Raw genomic sequence first — 23,034 nt, 5'->3', positions numbered from 1 at the left:
TATTATACAATTCTAACACACAGTGTACACCGATAACATCTTTTAAAAATGCACCTTAACACAAAGAAGTACAGACGACATTCCATAATACACAAATTTTAGTAGTGACAGTACTTGGCGTAACAGTTTCATATATTTACTAGACTGGAATGTGTGCCGTTGACGCAATTCGCTTTGCAAGAACGATGGCTTGGCGACTATGTGGACGAATTGAACTCGTTCCTATGTCTCTCGCTAGATGACACCTCCGGGCAATCTGGCGCGCCCATACTTTTAGGAAAGTCTCCTTTTCGCCGACCGCTAGCCTTGCGCTGTGGTACCCGATTGGTACGTATACCGGAACTTCAATAATTTTCACCCTGTAGTATATAGTTAAATTATAGCTGCAGTAACTATGTAAAAGTAATAGTTCATCTATTTCTTTGATTAGTTTATGTTTTCATATCATTCATGAATGTAACTTGATGTACACTTATCGACGTCAGAAAATAATAAAGAATTCTAAATATGCATTTACTATTTCTCAAATCAAGGTCGTAGAACGGACGAAAACTATCACTCTTGTAAATACTTTTTTTTAATAAAACGTTTGTTACAGTAATTAATGCATATAAAATATCAGCGTTCTGAGCCAGATATATTTGAACTTTGAACAAACTTTGAGGCTTTGAACGCACGTCCTAACTCACCACTAATTTACAGATTTTCAGTTACTTTTATTTCGTAATTAAATTACATGTTCAGATCCCAGTCGTCGTATGTCAGCAACAACACGCGGGTCGTTGGATAATAACCGTGGCTGAAGATCCCTGCCCGCAATTCTTGATATGCAATCGCACAGCGAAACCCCTTGCTATTGCTGAACCAGAAAATAGTAAAGAATTCCAACTGTTCGTTGATGCTCCGGTAAGTATTTTTAATTTCATGGATAAAATGTACCATATCATCTAGATATGACTGTAGGTATATATATGAGTTACACAATAAGGCAAGCAAATATCTATCTAGTCAATTGTACTCGGTAACGCGAATATTATACATCGTCTAACCTGTGCCCAACCATAGACATCTGAACTCTCTAATACATACTGAATGTGTCATTAGTAATTTTGTATAGAAAGATCTTTATTTTATGCATATATTGGAAAACATTAGATCAAAAGAAATCTTTGGGATTTAGTATTGTCTTTTGATAACATAGCTTTTACACATTAAGAAAACACTTTCTAAACGGATTGAAGCTATGTATTATTATTATAGATTTATAATTATGTACATAATTTAAAATTTATTTTTTTCCGACGTTTCGCGTGCCTTACAGCGTGCGTGGTCACCGTGACCACGGATTGAAGCTATGTGTTTTAATAATAATACATAGCTTCAATCCGTTTAAAAAGTGATTTCTTTGGAATTTGTTATTTGGCATGTCGTTCTCAAAGTGGGCCGTAAAACAAAATTATTATTTTCAGCAACCAGTTGGTATTCGAGAGTGCGTTGGGGCAAAATGGTGGTGTATCATAGAAGCAAAATCATCTACATTTTATTGCTGTCCACGTTATTATAATACGTATCCACCTAAAATATTTACAAAGAGTTTGATGCAACAGTTGCTGGTTGGCGTATTACGAGGTATTTTTATATATCTCCAAAGATTCACTATAATTAGACACAAACCTATATCACTTTAAACGTAAATATTTAATTAGAGCTTTGACAGCTGTGCAAGTTTAGGCATGTAGTTAAACCGTTTATTCTTAATTAGCTATATTATTAATGAAAACAAATTTAGCCACAGACTACAAAAAAACCACAGGTAAGTTTAGCGAGAGTTTTTGTAATGATATTGTTTTGTCTATCAATAGCGTCATATTAATAGTCAGTGAACGACCGAATTGTTTTTGTGAATTTTAGTATTTTTACAGAGGAATCAGACCCAGACTGGAGTGAATCATTTGCGGTTGTCAATGGAGAAACCTTGATACAGCTTACTAACGGTGTCATGTTAAAATTAAATATTAAATGCAACCCTCACACTACACTTATCGAACTATTAGACGTGGATCAGGTACGATAAAGCCATTTAATAGTATGGATATATATAAAACATGAGGTTAATTTAAATTTAATAATTATGAAGGTAAACTTGTAACAATTATTGATTTTTATACGTCGGTCACCGGGTTAGGATTAGTCTAACGACAGTGACGGAAGGATAATGAATGTCTGAAAAATACAGTTGTGTACGTATTTACAGCTTTGTCTGACGCCATCTTGTCTAGAGAAGCGTTTTGGTGTATTTTTAACATTATGAATGTTTAATTTGAATTTTTACAGCCAATAACAGTTTGTATTGATTCTATTATCTTCTTCGTAGTCGTCATCGCTGAAAGTCGTGCCTGTCTTGAAAAGCCTAACCGTTACGTCGACTTCCAGCCTTGATCCTCAGCTTGTCTCTGTGCATTAGGGTTTTTGAGACACATAATTGTCTTAATTTGGTTAGACCAACGGGTAGGCGATCGAACCCGACTTCTCCTGCAATCATTCTTCCCCAGAATATAGGAGACTATTCGGTTCTTTCCTGGCAATATGGCCAAAGTAGCACCCGTTTGTAAATAGTAATCGACAGTCCTATCGTGATCTTTAGTTGGTTGAGAATGGACTTATTAATACTTTTCAGTTGATGGTGTTTGCTGTTCAAAACATTCTTATCCCAAAAACCATATCTCGAATGCCTTTATCTTGTTAATCCGGTGCATTGGTTCTATATACACTAATAATAATCTAAATTTTTAAATCTAGTCACAATATGATTATAATCATTTAATATTATTTTCAGTATGATTTATCAGCCAGTGAAATACGCCGCCAACTTTTGAAAGTACAAAAACCAGTTCAAGATAAAGTAAGTCTAAATAATATGCAATTAATTCAAATAACACCATTTTCCTGACATAAACCTGACCTAACTAAAAATCTCCCATAAATATAAATATTAATAACAGGTTGCATAAGTTATTAGGGATCGGGCGGCCTTCTAACAAGCTATTTCTGCCAGGTAACCCTAGTATAGAAAAATAAAAAAAAACAAAATGACATATAGCACTAGAACTATACAATACTAAACACAAATCTACATAATAATAAAGTAAAAGCTAATCTTATAGTTACTAATCATAATGATATAATAATAAATCATTATATATATATTATAAGCTCGTAATTAGCTATATATATAGTTGCTATAGGTAAAATAGAAATGCTCAAAAAGAAGTTTCTCAAATGAAATTAAAGACTGAGCTCGTCTGATGTCAAGAGGTAAGGAATCCCAAATCACGATACTTTTCACACTAAATGAGGAGTGGTACAATTTAGTTTTATGAGTAGAAGTTTCAAGAATTAGATTGTCAAGTGAAGGCAAATAAAATATATCTATAGTATATATTATATAGTTATAATGTAAATAAATAGTTTTTTTTAAAACTTGTAATACTTCTCTCATATTTACGATGTTATAAAATGATTCGAATGAATGTGAACCGAGGACAGAAGCAATACAATCATATGCACCGTGCATATGAGTGCATACGCTTAGCACGTGTTGTGAATTCAAAACAGAACACGAAGCGTCGAATGGAATGATGGATCGTTTCGCATGTCTATTAGGCATATGAGATGCTCTTGACCAGCAAAATGTGACAGATTTTTTTAATGAAGTAATGTAATATTGTTATAATTTATACCTACATATTTATTGAAGTTTTAGCAAAAAATATTCTATTCGAATATTCTGGCTTTGGCTTTTATACAGGTCTTTAATCTGTTTGGCCACGAATCTATGAATTTACGCACTGCTTCCGAGGGAAATTTCCCCACTGCTCTCCATAACTGACCATAATTTGAAGTCTAAAGGGTTGAGGTTTGGGCTAGATGAGGGCCAGTCTTCAGCTCTTATATAGTCCGGAACGTTTGGTTCAAGCCAGGCTTGGGAAGATCGTGCTTGTGGTCCAGGTGCGGAATCCTACTGGAAAGTCCACGGTGTATTTTTAAAAAGGGTTTTGCTGAGAGGCTTCACAACATGATCTAAGACTGTATCTTGATACGCTTTGCCTGAAGATTTTACTCCTTTTTCACAAAAAGTTAGTTCTTTGACTGCTTGATAAGACACGCCCCAACACTCCACCATCACTGACGTAGGATGTTGACCACATTGTAACTTTCCGACCACTTGAGCAGTTTCTTTAGCCAGTGAGCATACACTTTATCAATTTGCTTGTTGTAGTGTTTCTAAATCGTGGAAATTTTGTCGTTCGTCGATAAAGAGGATATTTCTGTGCTTTTCACCTGATTATCGCGATAAATTTTTTTGCTTCCTAATGTCGAAATCCATAACTTCCGACTTTAACACCATTAACAGCCTTTGTAGATCTAACAGCATGCGGCCGCCCTGATCTTTTATGGTCTTTGACAGAAGAAGTGTTGTTGACGATATACAAACATACGGCTGATACCAAGCTTTTGAAGTGACTGGAATATGATCAACGTCTACATACCCACTTTGTGAAAGGCGATAACTGCAATACCAACCATATTACCATTAACCATTCCATATTGTAATTTGATAATGAACACGAAAAAATATGTGAAATGGCGCAAATTCGAATTAAGTTTTTAAATTATATACGTGTTCCAAATTCAAAATAATTAAAAAGTTGAAAAAAATAAAAGTTTTTATGTAATAGCATTTACGGCTAGACTAGTTATATATAGAATAATAATAATAATAATTACATTGATTTAGCTACGATTGAAAGGATTAATATCTATAATAACTTACAGGTTGAGAATCAGGCATCTGTCAGTAATTATCGTGAGTATATATTTTGTTATATCTATACATTTATTATAAATGATTTAATTGCGCTAAGGGAAAAGCTTATATATTTTAATTATACTCGTAAAAACCAAAAAAATATTAAAATTTTCAGTACACACAAAGCATTCGGAATCAGATGCTAAACCAAGGCAAAAGTTCAAATCAGCAGCTAGCAAGCCGAAGAAATCTTTACAGGCTCCACCGGAACAGGTATACCATATGACTTAAATCGAACTACATTTATATTATTAAAATTGGTGACGTCGCATCGTTCGTATAACAGTACAGTACGCAATTTTATGTAAAACTTAATTGTGTCTCAAAAAAAAATATTTTTAATAATTTAAAGTTAATTAAATATTTAGACAATTAACCAAAACGGTTCTGACATCTTACATGACATTTATAAGTTGACTAAGTGATAGGCGTGGTGTTAGGCATTGCTTTATTTAATTTTCTATTAATATTTACTTTATTAGGCATCCACGTCAAAAATGAACACGCTCGACGATTCCTCTCTAGCAAACTTTTCGCAAGCAGTCAAGGATGATATTGAAGGTGAGTGTACTGAGAATTACGATTTCAGTGACTAGAATTTTCATTTGAAAAACAAATTTCTTTAATTGAAAATTTAATTCATCATCAATCATTGATCTTATACATACAATCATCTTATTAACAATCGTAAGCTTACGGTGGAGGAGACGTAATAACATAACTGGCCTTTCAAAACAAAATTGTTTTCATTTTAACGTTTGCTTCTTATAAAACCGGTAACTTTCATATAATCTCTCCAAAAATCTGTTTAATACCTTTATATATTATATAAATCAGGATAAAACAAGAGAAAAAGAGGAAATATCTCGCTTGACCTAATATTCCACATGTTAGTTACTACAATGAAATTTCGTCTTGCCGAGTCCGATTATTATACATTTATTAATTAATTCCGAGTCCAATGCCTGTAGTTATTACTTCGCTTGTAAAAAAAATCTTATGATTTCTTATACTTGTAGATTTAATGGAAGTTAGAGAAGCAGAGATAGTATTTATGGATCAGAATGCCTATAACTCTACGACTTGGAAAACTGAATGTATGATATTTTAATTTTGTAGTTCTGTATAGTTTATTTGTTATATGCAATATTAGCTAATTCTGTAGAATGTCTTAGATAAATGTGTCTATTTATTGAAATTAGTTTACAAAAATTGATGGGACGGAATTGAATAGCAATAATAAATAAATTGTTTATTTTGTTTTAGTATGGTCAAAGAAGAGCAACGAAGTGGACAGAATTCGAGCGTTAGTTGACAGCGTTACCATAACATTTGCAAAAGCTTCTGACAATTTGCCAATCCTTGCTCTTACATTGCAACGATTATCGTTATGGGCTAGAGAAAATTCCAGAGTGAGTTAGTTATAATTTTGACGTTCAACGTTCTGAAAATAATGAGTTCTTGTAGTCACTTCTCTCTGTAAACATTGATTAAATACAGTACGTACTGACAATTTGTGGCAACGTTGTGGCATATTGTAGACGTGTCAAAAATTATTTAGTACTATAAAACCTGAATGGCATCTTGTTATACCCAAATATGAAGCATAATATAGTACCATATAATCAAACGTCAAGTTTTTAACCAGTTAATTGTCATTCTTAAATTACACAAATGTGTCGAAAAACACAGTCTCTGACAAAATAAAATTCTAAGATAATATAAGGATTGCACAGATGACGATGTTATTTACTGGCAAACTACATTATTGTCAATTCGGCTTATCTGTGACCGTTTTGTCTATTATATTATATTTTGGTAAATCAAAGATTCAAAAGATATTTTAAAGTCATGTTTTATACAGGCTCAAGGTTTTACAGTTTAATCAATATGTTTAACTTATTTAAAATGTCGCCTATTCGTTGTTCTAGAAACAAAAAGCGACGCTGACAGTTGCAAACGTTCACATCGATAACACACAATATGAGAGCGGAGACTACGACTTCGCAGTTGTCGCTACTACAGATGCTCCAGTAACGGAAGACCTTTGGCCTCCTCTATGGAATATGAACGAAAATATGTTCGATCTAATGGAGGAAACAGCTAGACTATTGCTCGTGGTTCGCCGTGACAGATGGACTGCGGACATAAATACATATAATGGTAAGTTGTCAACTGTCTAACCTGACATTTACTAGAAAATTTTCTTGTGAAATATTTAATGTTTTTATAAACTAATAATAATTTATATCGGTTGAGTTTTTATATAATTAAATTTAAATCGGAATACTCGTAATTGGCTAAAATTCTCTATATTTAAGCTCACTGCTTTTCTCAGTGGTGTGTAGAGAATAACGGAAATATCTTCGAAAACCAATAAAAGTATTGGCTACGTTCTACATGAAGCCGTTTTTCATTTCCTAAACATTTTCAGTGCTAAGTATTAATATTCAAGATATACAGCATCTGTTTGTAGTGTTTTCAATTTGAATCACCTTACGTATATATACACGCACAGTAGTATAATGACTTGTTTTAACGTACATCACAATACAAAAAAAAATACAATACGAAATTATAACTACTTGTCACAAATAATGTGACAAGTAGTTATATTTTCTTGAAAAGACAGGTTTTTACGTGTTTTTTAATAGTCAAAAATATATTATCTATAAATTGTTTGAAATGAAAAGAGTGAATAAATTTCAATCCAAGATTTTGTATTGGCGATTTCTATTTCAGAGCTAACAAAGCTGGAGGCTCGAGTTGGACCCTTAGGCTTATACATCGAAGACGCCTTTGTGTCGGCCCTTATTGAACTAGCTCGAGTTGTTATGCCACCAGCTGACCCTTGCTCAGACAGCGAAGCTTTAACCGAAGCCAACTATCTTGCAAGGCCATTGCTTATACAACGACTTTATATACATCCACTGCAGTTAACGTTAACATTGCATACCGCTGTAAGTGTTATTTGTATCACTAATATTGCATACACACGCCGTCGATTTTGTTTATGTTCTACTTCGAGCGAGTGCTAAAGGCAGTAAGAAAAGTTTATGGGTGTTCAACCGGGGTTCGAACTTACAACATCAGGGGTGAGAACCGAACTAGGCCATCACTGATATTCTATTGATTAAAATTCCTTTATGTATTTAATTCGTGTGTCTCGGAGATACTCGGTTATATTCTCGGCAGGATAATACAAGAGTTTGGCGTGCAGGATCTGTTTGCTGGTATAGAAAATTTTAGGAAATTTCTAAATGACAACTTTTGTCACCAATTTTTATCTTTCTTATGATTGCTTTGTGTGATAAAGCTAAAGTTAATCAGGAATAATAAAAAAAATCTGGCCACGACTGCCTATAACGCATTAACCTGTATGAACGTATAGAGTTTTGAGTGAGTGGGATGACTAGGCAGAGGTTATAACGACTATTGTTGAACAGGTGGAATCTTCGAAATCTTAGCAAAAACACAGGTGAAAATACGTGCGATACTAATATATAATATTTAATTTTTAGGTAAGAATGTATATAGCTTTGGATCAGAGCCCGTTGCATCTTAGTGAGTTTGAACTTCTCTACGTGATGACGACACAGGAAAATTTGGTTCGAGCTCTCACTGTACACTATCTATCTGCGGCTATACTTGGAGCTGGTTAGTTGTTTCCTATCATTAACGTAAAGTTCATGAAACAAAAAGCGAGTTTCAAGTTTAAGTGTCTTGAAATTCAGTTACTTTACTATGTTTTCATACACATTTCTCGGAAACTAATAATCTTAGGGATAAACTTTTCAAATTAATAGTAGGATCAGTAATATAAGGCATATGTTCGCATTTCCCGGGGGGTGACGTATGCAATTTTTTTTTAAATTTAGGTTGGGTAGTTGGTGGTCTGGAGCTGTTGGGTTCCCCAGCGGCTGTGGCAGCACGTGTGGCCGAAGCGAGTGGGGGATTACGCGGGATCGCGTCAGCAGCCAGCGCGGCCCTGCTGCGTTCGTTGAGTGCATGCGCGCGCTCTGTTGCGAGAAATTTAGACATATTAGCGGGTGACGAGGAACATACAAGACGGGCTGCTGCTGCGAGGTAAGTACTTTATAACTGTGTAAATTCGTAAGCCAATCGTGTTTTGTATGTCTTAAATTAAGTTATTTTGTATTTGAAAACTTTAAATTTTTCCAAAACTTGTTTTAGGAGAAGGCAACCTCCAAGTTTAATGGCCGGGATTGTAGATGGCGTGACAAACTTTGCTGTTACCTTATTAGGTAAGTGAATATAAATCATCGCAATAAAAGAACCAGCAATGTTACATAGATGTTAAAAATACTTTTAAATATGATAGTCATTAAATTGTATAATATTTTATTTATATGAATCTAGTATATAGACAGATCTAGAGAATCAACCAATCTTTTTGTTTTATATTTTCTAAATTTTCCATTTATATAATCAGTAACGTACTCAAATCGTCAATTATCTGTTTTGTATCTCACTGCAAATGAACCGTGGATTTAATTTCTGTTTTTTTACTAAGGTTGTGGCGTTATTTCTATATAAGAACCTATAACCATCGTTTCAATTGTTGCACTTTATAATAAGGCAGCGTACGTTGACATTTCGTTAATGGCCATAAATACCAAACGCAATGGAACTAATATAAAAAAAATACAAAAATGTGTTTAGAATTTTTTTTAAGTTATGTGATTCTTGAAGACAGTCAAATTACACCATGTATATACCATCTTCAGGGGCGGTCGGAGGTTTGGCACATCATCCTCTGCTATCAGTGGTAGTGGGAGAAACAGACAGCCGAGTGGTGGGCCTTCGAAGGGGCTTAGTTGGAGCCATAGCAAAGCCACTGAGTGCCACTGCAGACCTTGTGGCATCAGCTGGACATGGTATTCTGAATCAGACGGGATGGGATCCTGTACCTCAGGTAAAATGGAGTATAATGAGTGTGACGTATGAAGTAGTTTCTATACAATATTACTACCAAATATATATATATATATATATATATATATATATATATATATATATATATAGTATACCGTTATACACAATACTCTGCACCGTATACGTCAAACGCATGTTCAAGTTAAGATGGCAAATTACGTCTGATTGTAATTAGACATTTGACTGTGTGTGAACCTCTTGCCGTATCACTAAATAAAGTGCCAATATTTCATCTACATTCCAATCTTAGAACTGGAGAAATTGTAAACAAATTAATTGTGTTAGTCAAAGTCAAAATAACTTTATTCATATAGATAGGTAAACAAGTATACTTATGAACGTCAGAAAATTAAATTAAATTAATTGTAAGTTTACATTTACTACCACTTCGCAAGTCAAGGACGTAGAGTGGCCAGGATGAACTTGCCATTTCTTTCCGCCACAGCTAATAAATATTTTTTTATAAGTAGTCTTGGTTTTATAACTCATTAGCATAAATTATAGCATATCCGTGCCTCCGCTAAATCCGAAAATATGTTTGAGTATTGTACAAAATTAAATAAACATTCATTCAACCGTACAGTCTCAATTTGGACCAATAACATTGGGTTGTAACATATATCTAGCCGTTGAACTACAAGTGGTTATGATTTCTCAATTTACAGCCTCTATGGTCCAAAATCAATTTAAAGCAGCCGAAAAGCAGTTGGCGGCAGAACTGTGTGCGATGGATGTTTAGACTTCCCGAGATGAATGTACTCGCTGGCTTCGATATTAAACTGGGTGACAGTCAGTGGCAATTGCTGCTCACAGATAAGGTATATGTTTTTAAATCTGCAAAATCTGTTTGTTTGAATTTCAGGAACATTGTCCTTGCCATTTATCGACTCGTGTCGCTGCCAATAAACACTTATAATATTATACAAACATTAATGAGTTTTTTATGCTATTGTACGAAAATGTATGTGTTTAGATTATTAAAAAAAAATATGGTCCTGCAATATTTGTCTAAAAAAATTACTCTCTCTATATTTTCCTACCTGAGAAAATGTTAATTGATGATCGATGCATGATAATTGGTCTGTAAATGGTTTTAGTATCTCGTGATTTTCGATGTGGAGGCAGATGTCGTCGTTGAATCTATCAACCTGAAGCATTGTTCAATTGTACCTTGGAAGGGAGAAGACCGTGTTAACGTAAGTTAATAAATATGAGTTAAAACTAATCTTAAATATTTTCACATACGGAAATAATGAAAATAATGTACTTATACGTAATAATACCTATTTAATTTATTTTGTTGTTAAATTGATGTTATTGATTATTTATTAAATGTATTTTTTTCAGATTCGTGTCATAAAAAAGTCATCGAAAATGTCGCAGGCACGGATAATCTCTCAAGATGACTTGACGGCGGAGGTAATTATTTTTTAAAATTAGTTTTAATTAAAATATAAATATTTAGGCACATACACCAAAACCACAGTGTCTGAGCCACAGTTAAGTGGTATCTCTCAATTAATTGTTTGATAGCCTAGTTAAATTTGATGTAAAAAAAAATCAATGGCGCTACAAACTTTTTAGGTCTTGGCCTCACATTTCTGTATCTGTTTCATAATAATTTGTTAAACTAATAGGTATGTAAGTGATTAGCCGGTTTCCTCACGATTTTTTCCTTCACCGTTCGAGCTAATGTTAAATGCGCACATAGAAAGAAAATCCATTGGTACCCAGCCGGGGATCGAACCTACGGTAATTAGGAATGAGAGTCGCACGCTGAAGCCACTAGGCCAACCTTGCAGCTTAGCTACATTTGACGTACGAAGCAAAAAGTATCCCCTCAGAAACTAGTCACGACTCCCGTGTGCCACAATCCAATATATTTTAGACACTTGCGCTAAGTCTGAAATATATACCTAAAAATGCGCAATACACGCTATATGTGGACGAGTGTTTAAGAGTTTTAAGACGGCAATATATTTATTATTCGATTATTTCGGTCGACCTGTAAAGTTATACCTGCGAAGTAGACCGTAGCATATGTCGGAATTTGGGGATGTAAAACAAAAGACGAACCGATTGTACGATTTATTCGATTGTGATTGGTAAAAAGTCGCGTTGACTAGCGACGTCACGTCATAATACGTACATTTGATTGTCGTTTAACATTGTCAACCCTCTGTGCATTATTTTTAAGCTACGCCGACCGGATATAAATCGCAATTTAATAACGGTAAACCTACATATTTTACCCCTTCCGGTAGAGAGTATAGTGTATTGCTTATAAAAGACTTTTTTAGATGAATCCGACCGCCTTTGCACGCGTTGCCCGTTATACGGGCGCTACAGAGGAGGGTGAACCTGACAGGCCGTACAGGGAGATCTCCTTCACCCCACCACCCCGACTTGCTTGCTCACTGCACGCCGCTCTTACAGTCGCCATACATCAGAACGCGTTATAGTAAACGTTCAGTTACTCAAACAATTTTTTCTAGAAAGTTAAGCCGAATTTTTTATTATTATTGTAGTCTTCCAATTCGCGACACAAAAGATGAGAGATTTTTAAACAAATTTATGTTTTTGTATACTATTACAGCAGCATTATGTTGTGAGAAACTACTAGATTTGAGACCCATAAACATACTTCAGAATATTATCTTAAATTTTTATTTGTAGATTTTATTGGGACTATATATGGGAGATTGTGATGTAAGTACAGTTATCATCTCCCAATAAAATTATAAATAATATTTCTCAATATCGAAAAATCATGAGTTTTATAGTTCTCATCTTTCGTGGCGTAAACCCCAAGTAAACCATAGGAATTGGATTTTTATGAAAATATTTAAAAATAACTAATTTATTTATTATAATGGGATTTGAGACTTAAAACTTAAAACTGCGCAATTTTTGTCGATTCTTGTGAAGTATTATCCAGCATTTTGAGCATTTATGACCCGTATACATAATATACTATTAAAGTGTTTGTTTGAAGTAATGTCACAACGTCACGCACTGAGGTCCCATAAATATCATACATCAAGGATAATATTTTATTTTTGGTGGAATCCATTCCAATAAGATTCATATATTAGAACGGTTAGAAATTTTAACACCAACTAGAAAAATACATGTACTTTTGACATATTACGCAAATGAAACTATACTTTTAAACTGAAACAAAATGCAATAAACTTATACAGTATTTCTCTCTTGTTAACGGAAACTATTAACATCTAATCATAATTTAAGGAATAAATAACTAATCTATTAGAGTATAATTTTGTTTCTTTTTAAAAGTATATTTTTGTGCATTTTTATCACCATTTATCACATCTCCCTTCCTTGCGAATACTTTATGACACGTCTTACTCTCTAACTCCAAAAGAATTTGTATGGTAATGTTACTATACGTCAACTAATTTCATTTACTTTATTTACTTCATTGTTGGCAACACCTATCGCAGAGTTCTTAGCTTAAGGTCCAATAAAGGGATTGTCTTTATAGTCTGTATCCACAAACTCCTGAACTAATTTGTGAAAATCTAGTATTATTTATATAGTATTAGTAATGGATTGAATTTGTATGTGGTTAGGTATATTTATGGATTTTAACAAATTTGTGCTGTGACATGAATAAAATATTTTGGGTTGGATATAAGTTTATTAATTGTATTTATGGAATAATTTTAATTTTGTCCACTATTTATCAAGTCAAAATTATTACGTATTTTCTTTGGAATGTAATTATTACAATTTTATTAAATGGTTTATAATATATCTATTAGTTTTATTCTTCTCATTTAAGTATAAAAGTACCTTCCTCCATTATGTTGTTGGCCAGTTTTTTCACCGGGAATCGAACTCAGAATATCTGGGTTATATGCTCTAGGGTTACCATCTCAAGGAGGCGCTACTTGACACCTATAGTGAAGATGATGTGGCAATTTCTAATAAGCGATAATAAATATGTTGAAAGAGGAAGAGCGATTTCAAAATTTATTTTTAATTTTACATTATCATCTTTATTTTAAGTAAAACAACGCTTAAAGAAGATTTCTTTTATTAAAAACATGCAAATACAAATACTTATCAAGAGCTCAACATTTTTTTTATTTTTAATAAAAAAATATGCGGAAAAAATCTGAACTTAAAAATATTCGATACGGAAAGTATTATCCTTAATTATAAATGTTTTTATTAACAATATTGATAAAATATTTTCTAGGATTTTAAAATACACAACTTTATTATGTTCTTGTGAAACAAAAATATAAGATATTTTATAAAATAATACCATGTACTTATTAAATAAAAATAAAAATCTTAAAAGCTTTTTGTCTTACTAAAAATATACTTTATAAAAACAATTAAAAGAACCTAATAAGTTCACATTTAGTTTAACGAACAAGCGGTAACTGAATCTTATACAAAAGAAAACATATTGTTCAAAAATAAAAACACTTCTTGAAATTAATAAATAGTAAAAATATAAGAAAATGTAACATTCTGTAAATTATGTTCAAGATCTAAACTAAAAAATTATTTTAAAAATATTTTAAACATATAGTGTTCTTTCTGAATAAACCTTTCATAAAAACACAAGACAAAAATATAATCTTCCTTTAGATTTAAAATAAATTAAAATACCACGAAATGCACAGAAAAACACATTTTTCTAGTAGTTAGAACACGTCAGCAACAGAACCGTTTTAAAAAAATCTCGTTTTATGGTTTTAAAACTTTCTTTATTTCTCTTCCTAGCGCTGCCGCAAGAGGTGGAGGAACGGCATTGCCAATCTGATGTTAAATATAATATATATATATATATAAAAGTCTATAATCATCAATCAATCGTAATCAGCGCCACTGAACTTGTGAATGAAAATGAAACACAAAACTCCTTAAGTACTGAAGAAGACATTTTACCTAAGAAGCGGCTCACAGTAATTAGAGATGAAAATATTTGTATTTCATACCAATTTAATATTTTATGCAAACTGATTTATTTATGTTCATTAAAAATTACAGGTTTATTATAAAAAAGGGTTGTTTTGAAATCGATTATGATAATTTTGGTTTATAGATGTCTAGATAGACATTGAACAACCGTTACTTGTATCGTATTCTAAGGCTAACGAAACGTTTTAACTTTACATTATCATCCTGTTAAAAGTAAAACAACGCTTAACGCTTCGCTTTTTTATTGTATGAGCACGCTAAAAAGCGAAGGGCATACAATCACACAAAACACATAAATTTGAACAATTTGTGGTAAGCACTTTCAGTCGAAAGATGATCAAATTTTTAAACAGTATACCTGACGATGTTTGTCCATCACAGAGCCTGTTAGTATGTATGTATCCGGAAATCCCTGTGATCGTGCACATTCTCTTACAGATACAACGCGATTTTGGTCTGGATGCAGAACCCTTCCTTGTTTGCCCATCGGCTCGGGGTCTGTCACTGTTGTGCTAAAGTATCCGTCCCACGCTATACGACCTATTAAATTATGTAATTTTTTATTGAGTATACGTAGTATTTTGGTGTAAACCCTCAGCATTGAAAATAGCATTCAAAACCTGCTATTTACTTATAATGAAATGAGAATTCCAATTTTTAAAATGCTGTCAACGCAACCGCGACCCCTCTGGGAATGACAGCGTTTATGCGCGGCAGTATCACTTAAGATCCTACTCGATTTCCCGTTCCATAGAAAAAAAATATACAACATCAAAATTCTGATTCATAAAGTAAATCAATACACCTATTGTTTATTTCAGTTCAAAACACTGAAACTCTTGACTGATTCTGGATGACGCATTATTGAATTTTAATACTTACCATACAATCCTGCCCAGTTGTTGTGCCTATTAGCGGTATGAGGCAAGCACCAGGGAATAAGAGTGTTCTCTTGCTTATCCTTGTTACAGTTTTGACCCGATGCGCACGCGCAAATACCACGCATTGCACCAGTGGATGACCGGCCATGTTTCTTGTCTTCATAGCGATAATTTAAGACCTAATATGAGACATAGTATGAAAGGGGACTTTAATAGTAGAATAATATAATTAACAAAAATATAATTATAATGATTTAGCTGATCGGTTACTGACTGTTATTAGTTGTAAAAAGCCAAATCAGAATGACTCACATTAGACTTAGTTCCGTCTGATAAGGTTGCTGAAATATTAGGGAGGTCCCGCCAGTCCGATCCGGGCTTTGTCGGTATTCGGTCTATCCTAGCCTGAACTAACGGCGCCATCTTTTTACAGGTATGATCACGTAATTTTGCATTCTCCTCTCTACTTCGTACCAATCGCTGAAAATAGCTCTCTGCGCTAGTGCCATAATCCATTTCCTTTTCATTACTATTATAGCAAATAAATGGCAGGTCGCTCATAGCATCTCGTATGATACATGTACGCCTTGGGGCACTTAAACACCACTTTATATTTGATTCAAACGTCTTTCCATCTATCGTCGATGTCAAGAAACAAGCCGATCCACTAAACACATTTGTCGGTTCCGGGAATAAAGGCAACTTACACCCAGGCGCTGCAGCAAAAATTATAAGCCGTCGTCGTGTCTGAGGCACTCCATAACTACCAGCTTGCAATATTCCAAAAGCGAACTGATAGCCCATATTCAACAACGCTTTGAGAGTTAATTTTAACACCATGCCCTTTTTAAAGGCGACGAAATTTCGAACGTTCTCTAGTATGAAGTATTTTGGCCTATAATAATCGCAATAGGCTAGGAAAGACGCGATGAGGGAGTTTTGGAAATCTGAATATTCTCTGGAGTTAAATCTATTCATGCCAGAAAACCCTTGGCAAGGCGGCCCGCCACACAGTAGTTCGACCTCACCTTTCATGGGAAGACGCACACCGGTGGAGCTGTGCGTAGCGCCGGACAAAATATCTTTCAACAAGATATTACAGTCTTCATTGAAAACTTTGCATTGTTGATTATTAAGCGAAAAGGCGTGTGCAGTAGCCTCGTCATTTTCTATAGCCCATTTACACTCAGCTACGCCTGATTGTCGCAGCCCTTCTGATAAACCTCCGCAACCCGCGAAAACGTCCAAGGAGCGCAAAGGACGAATACTATCCTTTTCGACTTTAGCAACGAGCAATTGGGGTTTGCTAGACTTTCCTTTGCCTTTTCCCTTATCATTACTTCCTTGGTCGCTACATCCGATAGCACGAGCATACTCTGGAACCTTTTTGACTCTGTCAGTCTTCTTATCATATGACATTTTAAAGTAAATTCTGTTCGGGTCTTCTTCGAGCCAAGTGTAAATGGAACCAGTTTGAGGTATGTTGTCAACATAAGATAAATGGCAGGGGCCCATTACAGTAGAGAAGGGCACTTCACGTATCTCTTCACTCCAATAGACGAGATTTATGTCTTCGCGGTGTGGGAACCTTCCACTTGTGTTTTCAGGTCGGTACAGAACATTTAGTTTGATTTTAATATCTTGCGGTGCAACAAGCCAATGATCATAACTTGCAACAGTCACCGCAACTATATAACCGACACAAAACGGCTCTTTCGTATCGTTGTTTGAACCACACACATGATTTTTTTGTTTTCGGTAATGCTCAGGGTAAATATCTTCGTCGACATTTGGTTTCTTAGATTTGCGCCCTTTGGCTGTCGCATTCTCCTCATGAAGGTTTATATTGTTTCTAAGCTTAAATGTTCCCGGCCTTAGAAACACTCCACATCCTTTTTTGTATTCATAGTCTCGCCATTTAACTGACGCCCATTCTGTACGATCCGTCTCCTTTACGTTGTCGGAATTGACTGACAATTTTCCAGTAACCCTTGGTATTTCTTTCAGGTAAAGCTTTATGGTCCGTTCACATGATGGACAAAATCTATGTATACGTAAACTATTTCTGCATGTTGGATCGGGTGGTAAATCTTCAAATCGAGCTGTGAATCGGTTATAAAATTTTCTATAAAAGAATGTTTTTCCGTCATCTTCTTGGTACATTGGATCAAAATCTTTTCCACCCTGTTGAAACCAATCGTCGGTCGGGCTCACTTTTTCTACCACAGCCTTCCTTACAATTGAGGACAACAAGATGCCGTGAATGCATCTATTCTCCAGAAAAACTTCTCTGGGGTCTGAAAGATAAGAAAATATTTTTCGAATACCTAACTTGTATAAAGATATAAGACATGAAAAACTTACCTCCAACTTCGCCTAAAACGGTTGCAGACGACCGCATAAAAACTTCTGCGTGAAAATAGCACTTGTTAGAGTTTCTTATGTCTTTCCACATGTAAACAATCCTTGTTACCAATGGAGGGATATTTAAGCGAGTCTGAATCATAACAAAATCTCCTTTACTGTATTCGACTCCATCTACTTTGACTTTTTCGTAGTAGACTTTAGTAGCATCTACTTGTATTGCATCTCCAATCCATTTAATGTTTTTAAGCGCGTTAGAAATTTTTAGAGGTATTTTTTCTCTTTTCAGGCTCCTGGCCTTATCGGGGATGTGTTGTTTATGTTCTTCATCTGATAACTCTGCTTCCTGAATAGCTATATTTGGACAGCGTCGTCTGAAATTTGTTTCAAGGATAAAAAAATTATCAGAATTTATAAAATATTTTTTATCTATAGGTCCAATAAATTTCTTAGAAATCCCCAAGTTACTGAAAAAGACACTAACAAACATTTTCACTAATATCGTTAGTTTTAGTCGTTTTAAATTATATTAAATGCCTTATTATTGTTGTATTTAATACCGACTCGGGCAACTGTGACCGGTAAACCTTGAAAATTTATACCTTCGCCTAGGCTGTAAAAAACTGCAAGAAATTCCGTGCTTAAGATTTTGAATTTATTGCTAACAAACAGACAAATAGATGTGGCGAAGAAAACGTTTTTATATAATATTAAAGTTAGACATTCGCTTTCATGTCGCAGACTTTTTTGTTGACATTATTAAGCTCGCAAAAAACGCTTTTGTTCGATACTTTTTTCTCCGTCTTACTTTACGGCTACCACAAGTACTTAATTTTTTGGGTTAATATTAAGACTCTAACGTGGCTTGGTCAAAGAATTATCAAAATCGGTTTAGGGGTTTTATCCACAGATTCTTACCACAACCTTACAAACTTTACCTCTTTTTATAATCAGTATAGATATATAATTAACAAAATTAACCAGAATTTAAATACTTCAAATAAATATAAATATTAACTTTATTTACAAGTTATGTAAATAATAAACTATATAAATCACATCCCTTTGAGAAAAGCAGGATTACCGATATCTCAAAAATTTGACCCTAAGTTAGAAAAATCCAGAAGTAAGTAAAGACTTACTTTGAGTTAGTTAAAAACATAATTGTAAAAGATCTAAAAATAATCTTGTACATACTTAATGCAGATTTGTGTTGTTGTGCCTGTCCCACCAAACTTGGGCATAGTACGACAAGACCTGCATTTCCCACAATCTGGACGTTGACAAGGCCCACACACTCCACACTTACTTTTCATCAACACTGTTTCATTGTTAATTATGTCTAATTGTTTTGTGAAGAAATTCTCAAATGTTTTTTGAATTAAAGGTGTTGTAGTTGCTTTAGACCAAGACTTTTTATGACATTTCTTGTAATTTATTTTAGCTATTATATTTTCTTTACGAAATTCTATTCCTATTAGTTTTACTAGTGTCCTCATGCATGGCAATTTAATCAACGGTTCACAATCTTCTTCACACTCTAATCCAGCAATTTGATCACAGAGAAATTGTGCATGTTTATGCAACATTTCCTCAGACATCATTAAATCATTTAAGTCAGGTATTTTTGTTTGGCAAATTATTGATAACAAATCTTCATATGTGGGCTGAATGTACTCATTTTCTTGTAAAAACTCTACTACAACTTTACACATCCATATCTTTTCATATAAATTATTCATTAAAGCCATGTATTCACTGCTTGGTTTAAGTAGACTATAATCACCATTTTTAGTAGATAAGGTGATACGGTTTTTGCAGCTTTCAGCAAAACCACTAATAAACCTAGAAATATAGTAGTGTTTTATTGGAAATTTCTGTGACTCAACTTTAAAAGATTCTTAGAAATAAGACATAGGTATAAAACAATGAACATCACCTATTTTTACATAATCAGTGGTGTAAAAATAGATTTTATTCTTTAGGAGTTTATATATATATATATATTATTATATATTATTATATTATATATGTATATTATTTTATTTATGTTTTTTTTTAAATTTATTATGCATACCATGCAAGTATAGGCCCAACATGCTTTACAGGAATGCAATTTTCATCAACTTCAGGGGAAACTAAATTTAATGATTTTAGGTATCCAGCCAAGTAGATCTGTTCATCTCTATTAACAAATTCCCTATCAATTTCCACAAGATCCCCATTCTGGTTGTATAAAGAAAATCCTGTTATGTTTGTGTGTGGTGATAAATTAAAATTTTCTTTGCTACCTGAAAATTAAATGATATGTATCATTTTAAAACTATGAACCATAGGTTTGGGATACTCTTTGTATCAGGATATATATTTCTTCTTATCTTTAAGTGTAAAATAAATTGTAGTGTGTAGAGTGGGGAAAACCATATTGAAAGAAAATTAAACCATAGAAAAAACAAGTATAGACATTTTGTTCATCTACATTGTAATTTAGTTATCAATAACCCTACTCAAAATCCTTGTGGCTAAGGGGTTTAATAAAAACCTATGTCACAGCCAGTCCATCTAGCCTGGTAGATTATTATTAAAGCTGTAATTTGTTCTCTGCACCTGGGTGTGATACCCCAACTGAGATATGTCATTATTATTGTGTTATATGTAAAAAGACACCTATTTTGTTTTCTTGTTCCAGTTGATAAACTAATAGGTTTAGCGTGAAGAAAGCATTATTGGTTCTGTATCCCTTAGTTCAATAGAGCCCTTCCTGATGGCTTTATAGAAAGTGCCTGAGAGCTACTGAGAGTAAGAACAGACTTCTCAACCATACAAAACTAAATATGATCTATGTGTTTCTAGATAACTATTCTTAACATAATAATAAGAAATCATATAAAACAATTATGTTAGAGGTTATGAAAATTTAAGTACTGTTACAAATCAAATCTGCACCACAGTCAATTATACTTGTTTAAATTCTTAGCGGTTAAAATATTACTTAGAAGAAAAAGACTAAAAACTTTTTAATTATAGAACCTTTTCATCACTACCTATAATAAAATTATAAAGGAAGGTTTTGTCATTTACCTACATGTTTATTTATAATAGATAAAGTAGAAAACTAACTGAATTAAAAAAAAACAAGATTTCTTAATACAAGATATTTCAAATTGTAAGAAATTTCTAACATACCAGAAACTGGAAGCAACTTTTCATGAGCAAGAGCAACAATTTCTTCAATGGCATTCTTTGCGTATCCTTCATAGTGAATAATTGTACTTTCTACTATTCTATTAGTTTGAATATCTTTTTCAGTTTTTTTTACTATGCTGTCTTTATCATTACTTCTATATTTAGGATCAGAATGACTAGGGCTGGGTTCAGGCTGATCAATGTCATTTCCCTTTACTTTTTTCTAAAAATAAAAGCATTACATGGGGATATTTGTTATGTGACAAGTAAAAAATAGGCAAGGGTCGTTTCCATTCTACTAAATAAGAACTTAATCATACCACACCAATAAAAACATTTTAGGCAAATTTTACTGAAATCTATGAGTGGAAGGTGAGGTAGTAAGTACTTTAACCAATGCTTGCTGTGTAGGTCTGGTTATCAATATCAGTATAAGATCCTAAGAGGTGCATTAAACCAAGTAACATGATTAGGTATATAATAAATATATATACTTAGAGGAACCTGAGACTGTAGTCACAGCTACTAAAGGCTGCTGGAAGTAGATCAGACAAGCTGCTCTGATGAATGAAATATAAATTAAAGATAGTGTTCCTAGTTGATTCACTTCTGGTGTAGTTGGGTGGACTCATGCGACTTGTTTATTAATTAGTACAGGATATAGTTCTCTCAGGATTTGTTTACATTTGAAATGATCAAACAGTTTGAATCCATACATAATTTAACCACTTAGATATAGGCCAAAATCACCACTTAGAATCTTAGGTAAAGAATACTGGGTATTGGCTTGCGGCTATTTTACGCCCTATTTCTCGCAGAAGAAACCCCTTGGCTCATCGACATGATTCAAATAATAATATATATTTTCATCTTCAAGTCATCTTCGCTTTCTACAACTGTAAAAATCTCTAGTACACTTACATTTTCTATATCATATTCTTGAATAATACGTCTTTTCCTTACTAAAAAACTAGTTATTTTTGGTTGATACATTACTTTTAGATTTTATCTCTCATCAAATTGAGTATTTTGAATTTCTTCATAAGTTTTAACGGTTTTTACTATAAAGCTATAAGCATACCTATATATTAAAGATTTAGATATTACATATCCCTAATCCACCCTTTATACAAAATCAGATACCGCGAAATTTTAAATATTTTAAGTCATCGTAATGATCAGTTTTGTCACCTTTAATCGTTAAATTAACGCTTCGCATTGCGAATGACCAGAAGCCTAAGAGGGTGGTTAACAAGACATGATAAATACTAAATCTATTTTATGATGTTTTTAAGAAGCCATATGAGTACATTGACTAATGAGTACCTTACGTTGTTAGTTCGTTTGCTTTTTGATCATTCTCATAATATTAGATATAGTCATAAATATGATATATAATATAAAACTACCAGAAGTAAAAACTACGATGTGTAACGATCTCATCGTGTCATAGCGATCTTTATCAGGAAATAGTGATATAAAAATTATTGTAAAAAAACTGTGAAACTTATACAATGCAAAATTATTGTTCTAACAAAGAGACTATCTAAAATTAAATCTTTTCTTTAAAATAATATGTAGATAAATATGGAAATGTAAGAACAACGTGGTTATTGCAGATTGTTGACATCAAAATAGAAAAATACTAGCGATCACAAATAACTGTATGCATATGTGTTCTAGTATAAAGTATCTATCTCTTTGTTTTTTATATCTTAAATGATATAAATAGTAGAAGTTTTTTTTTTCCTTTCTTGGCCTGCACGGTTTAGTAGTAGGTTTATATATTAAATCATTGTGACATTAAAGTCTTAT

General features: G+C 33.3%; 2 protein-coding genes across 6 annotated transcripts in view; one reads left to right on the top strand and one right to left on the bottom strand.

Annotated features, from left to right (window-relative positions):
- LOC123719001 (vacuolar protein sorting-associated protein 13B) overlaps nt 1-13,521 on the top strand; it is a 60,513-nt gene extending 46,992 nt beyond the window's left edge. For 4 of the 5 annotated variants that reach the window (XM_045676058.1, XM_045676057.1, XM_045676060.1 and 1 more), the window contains exons 68-87: nt 144-327; nt 745-906; nt 1,470-1,629; nt 1,923-2,065; nt 2,837-2,902; nt 4,837-4,867; nt 4,986-5,083; nt 5,353-5,431; nt 5,890-5,967; nt 6,137-6,282; nt 6,802-7,033; nt 7,613-7,830; nt 8,392-8,527; nt 8,749-8,956; nt 9,065-9,135; nt 9,619-9,806; nt 10,492-10,644; nt 10,924-11,022; nt 11,174-11,245; nt 12,127-13,521. In XM_045676058.1, the coding sequence (XP_045532014.1) occupies nt 144-327; nt 745-906; nt 1,470-1,629; nt 1,923-2,065; nt 2,837-2,902; nt 4,837-4,867; nt 4,986-5,083; nt 5,353-5,431; nt 5,890-5,967; nt 6,137-6,282; nt 6,802-7,033; nt 7,613-7,830; nt 8,392-8,527; nt 8,749-8,956; nt 9,065-9,135; nt 9,619-9,806; nt 10,492-10,644; nt 10,924-11,022; nt 11,174-11,245; nt 12,127-12,288 (2,686 nt within the window). In that variant the 3' untranslated portion in view covers nt 12,289-13,521. The remainder of the gene's footprint in view (nt 1-143; nt 328-744; nt 907-1,469; nt 1,630-1,922; nt 2,066-2,836; nt 2,903-4,836; nt 4,868-4,985; nt 5,084-5,352; nt 5,432-5,889; nt 5,968-6,136; nt 6,283-6,801; nt 7,034-7,612; nt 7,831-8,391; nt 8,528-8,748; nt 8,957-9,064; nt 9,136-9,618; nt 9,807-10,491; nt 10,645-10,923; nt 11,023-11,173; nt 11,246-12,126) is intronic. The other variant, XM_045676061.1, reaches the window with a different exon arrangement.
- A 961-nt stretch (nt 13,522-14,482) lies between these two features.
- Nucleotides 14,483-22,220, bottom strand: LOC123718998 (DNA (cytosine-5)-methyltransferase 1-like). The gene is made up of 9 exons (XM_045676035.1): nt 22,141-22,220; nt 21,220-21,442; nt 20,111-20,324; nt 19,231-19,878; nt 18,034-18,407; nt 15,982-17,966; nt 15,671-15,848; nt 15,147-15,328; nt 14,483-14,626 (listed from the first exon to the last, which is right to left on the bottom strand). The coding sequence occupies exons 1-9, from the start codon at nt 22,210-22,212 to the stop codon at nt 14,555-14,557; spliced, it is 3,948 nt and encodes a 1,315-aa protein (XP_045531991.1). The 5' UTR covers nt 22,213-22,220; the 3' UTR covers nt 14,483-14,554.
- Nucleotides 22,221-23,034: the final 814 nt, after the last annotated feature.

Source organism: Pieris brassicae, chromosome Z (assembly GCF_905147105.1).
Source record: "Pieris brassicae chromosome Z, ilPieBrab1.1, whole genome shotgun sequence".
NCBI lineage: Eukaryota > Metazoa > Arthropoda > Insecta > Lepidoptera > Pieridae > Pieris > Pieris brassicae.
This window is presented reverse-complemented; position numbering and strand designations above follow the sequence as displayed.

Bases quoted from the DNA above. Each gene is read 5' to 3' on its own strand.
- LOC123718998 (XM_045676035.1), bottom strand. From the start codon at position 22,212: ATGTATCAACCAAAAATAACTAGTTTTTTAGTAAGGAAAAGACGTATT. The intron at 20,325-21,219 runs GTATGTTAGAAA...TTTAATTTTCAG, and splicing joins AAAGTTGCTTCCAGTTTCTG to GTAGCAAAGAAAATTTTAAT. The intron at 19,879-20,110 runs GTATGCATAATA...CTATATTTCTAG, and splicing joins GTTGGGCCTATACTTGCATG to GTTTATTAGTGGTTTTGCTG.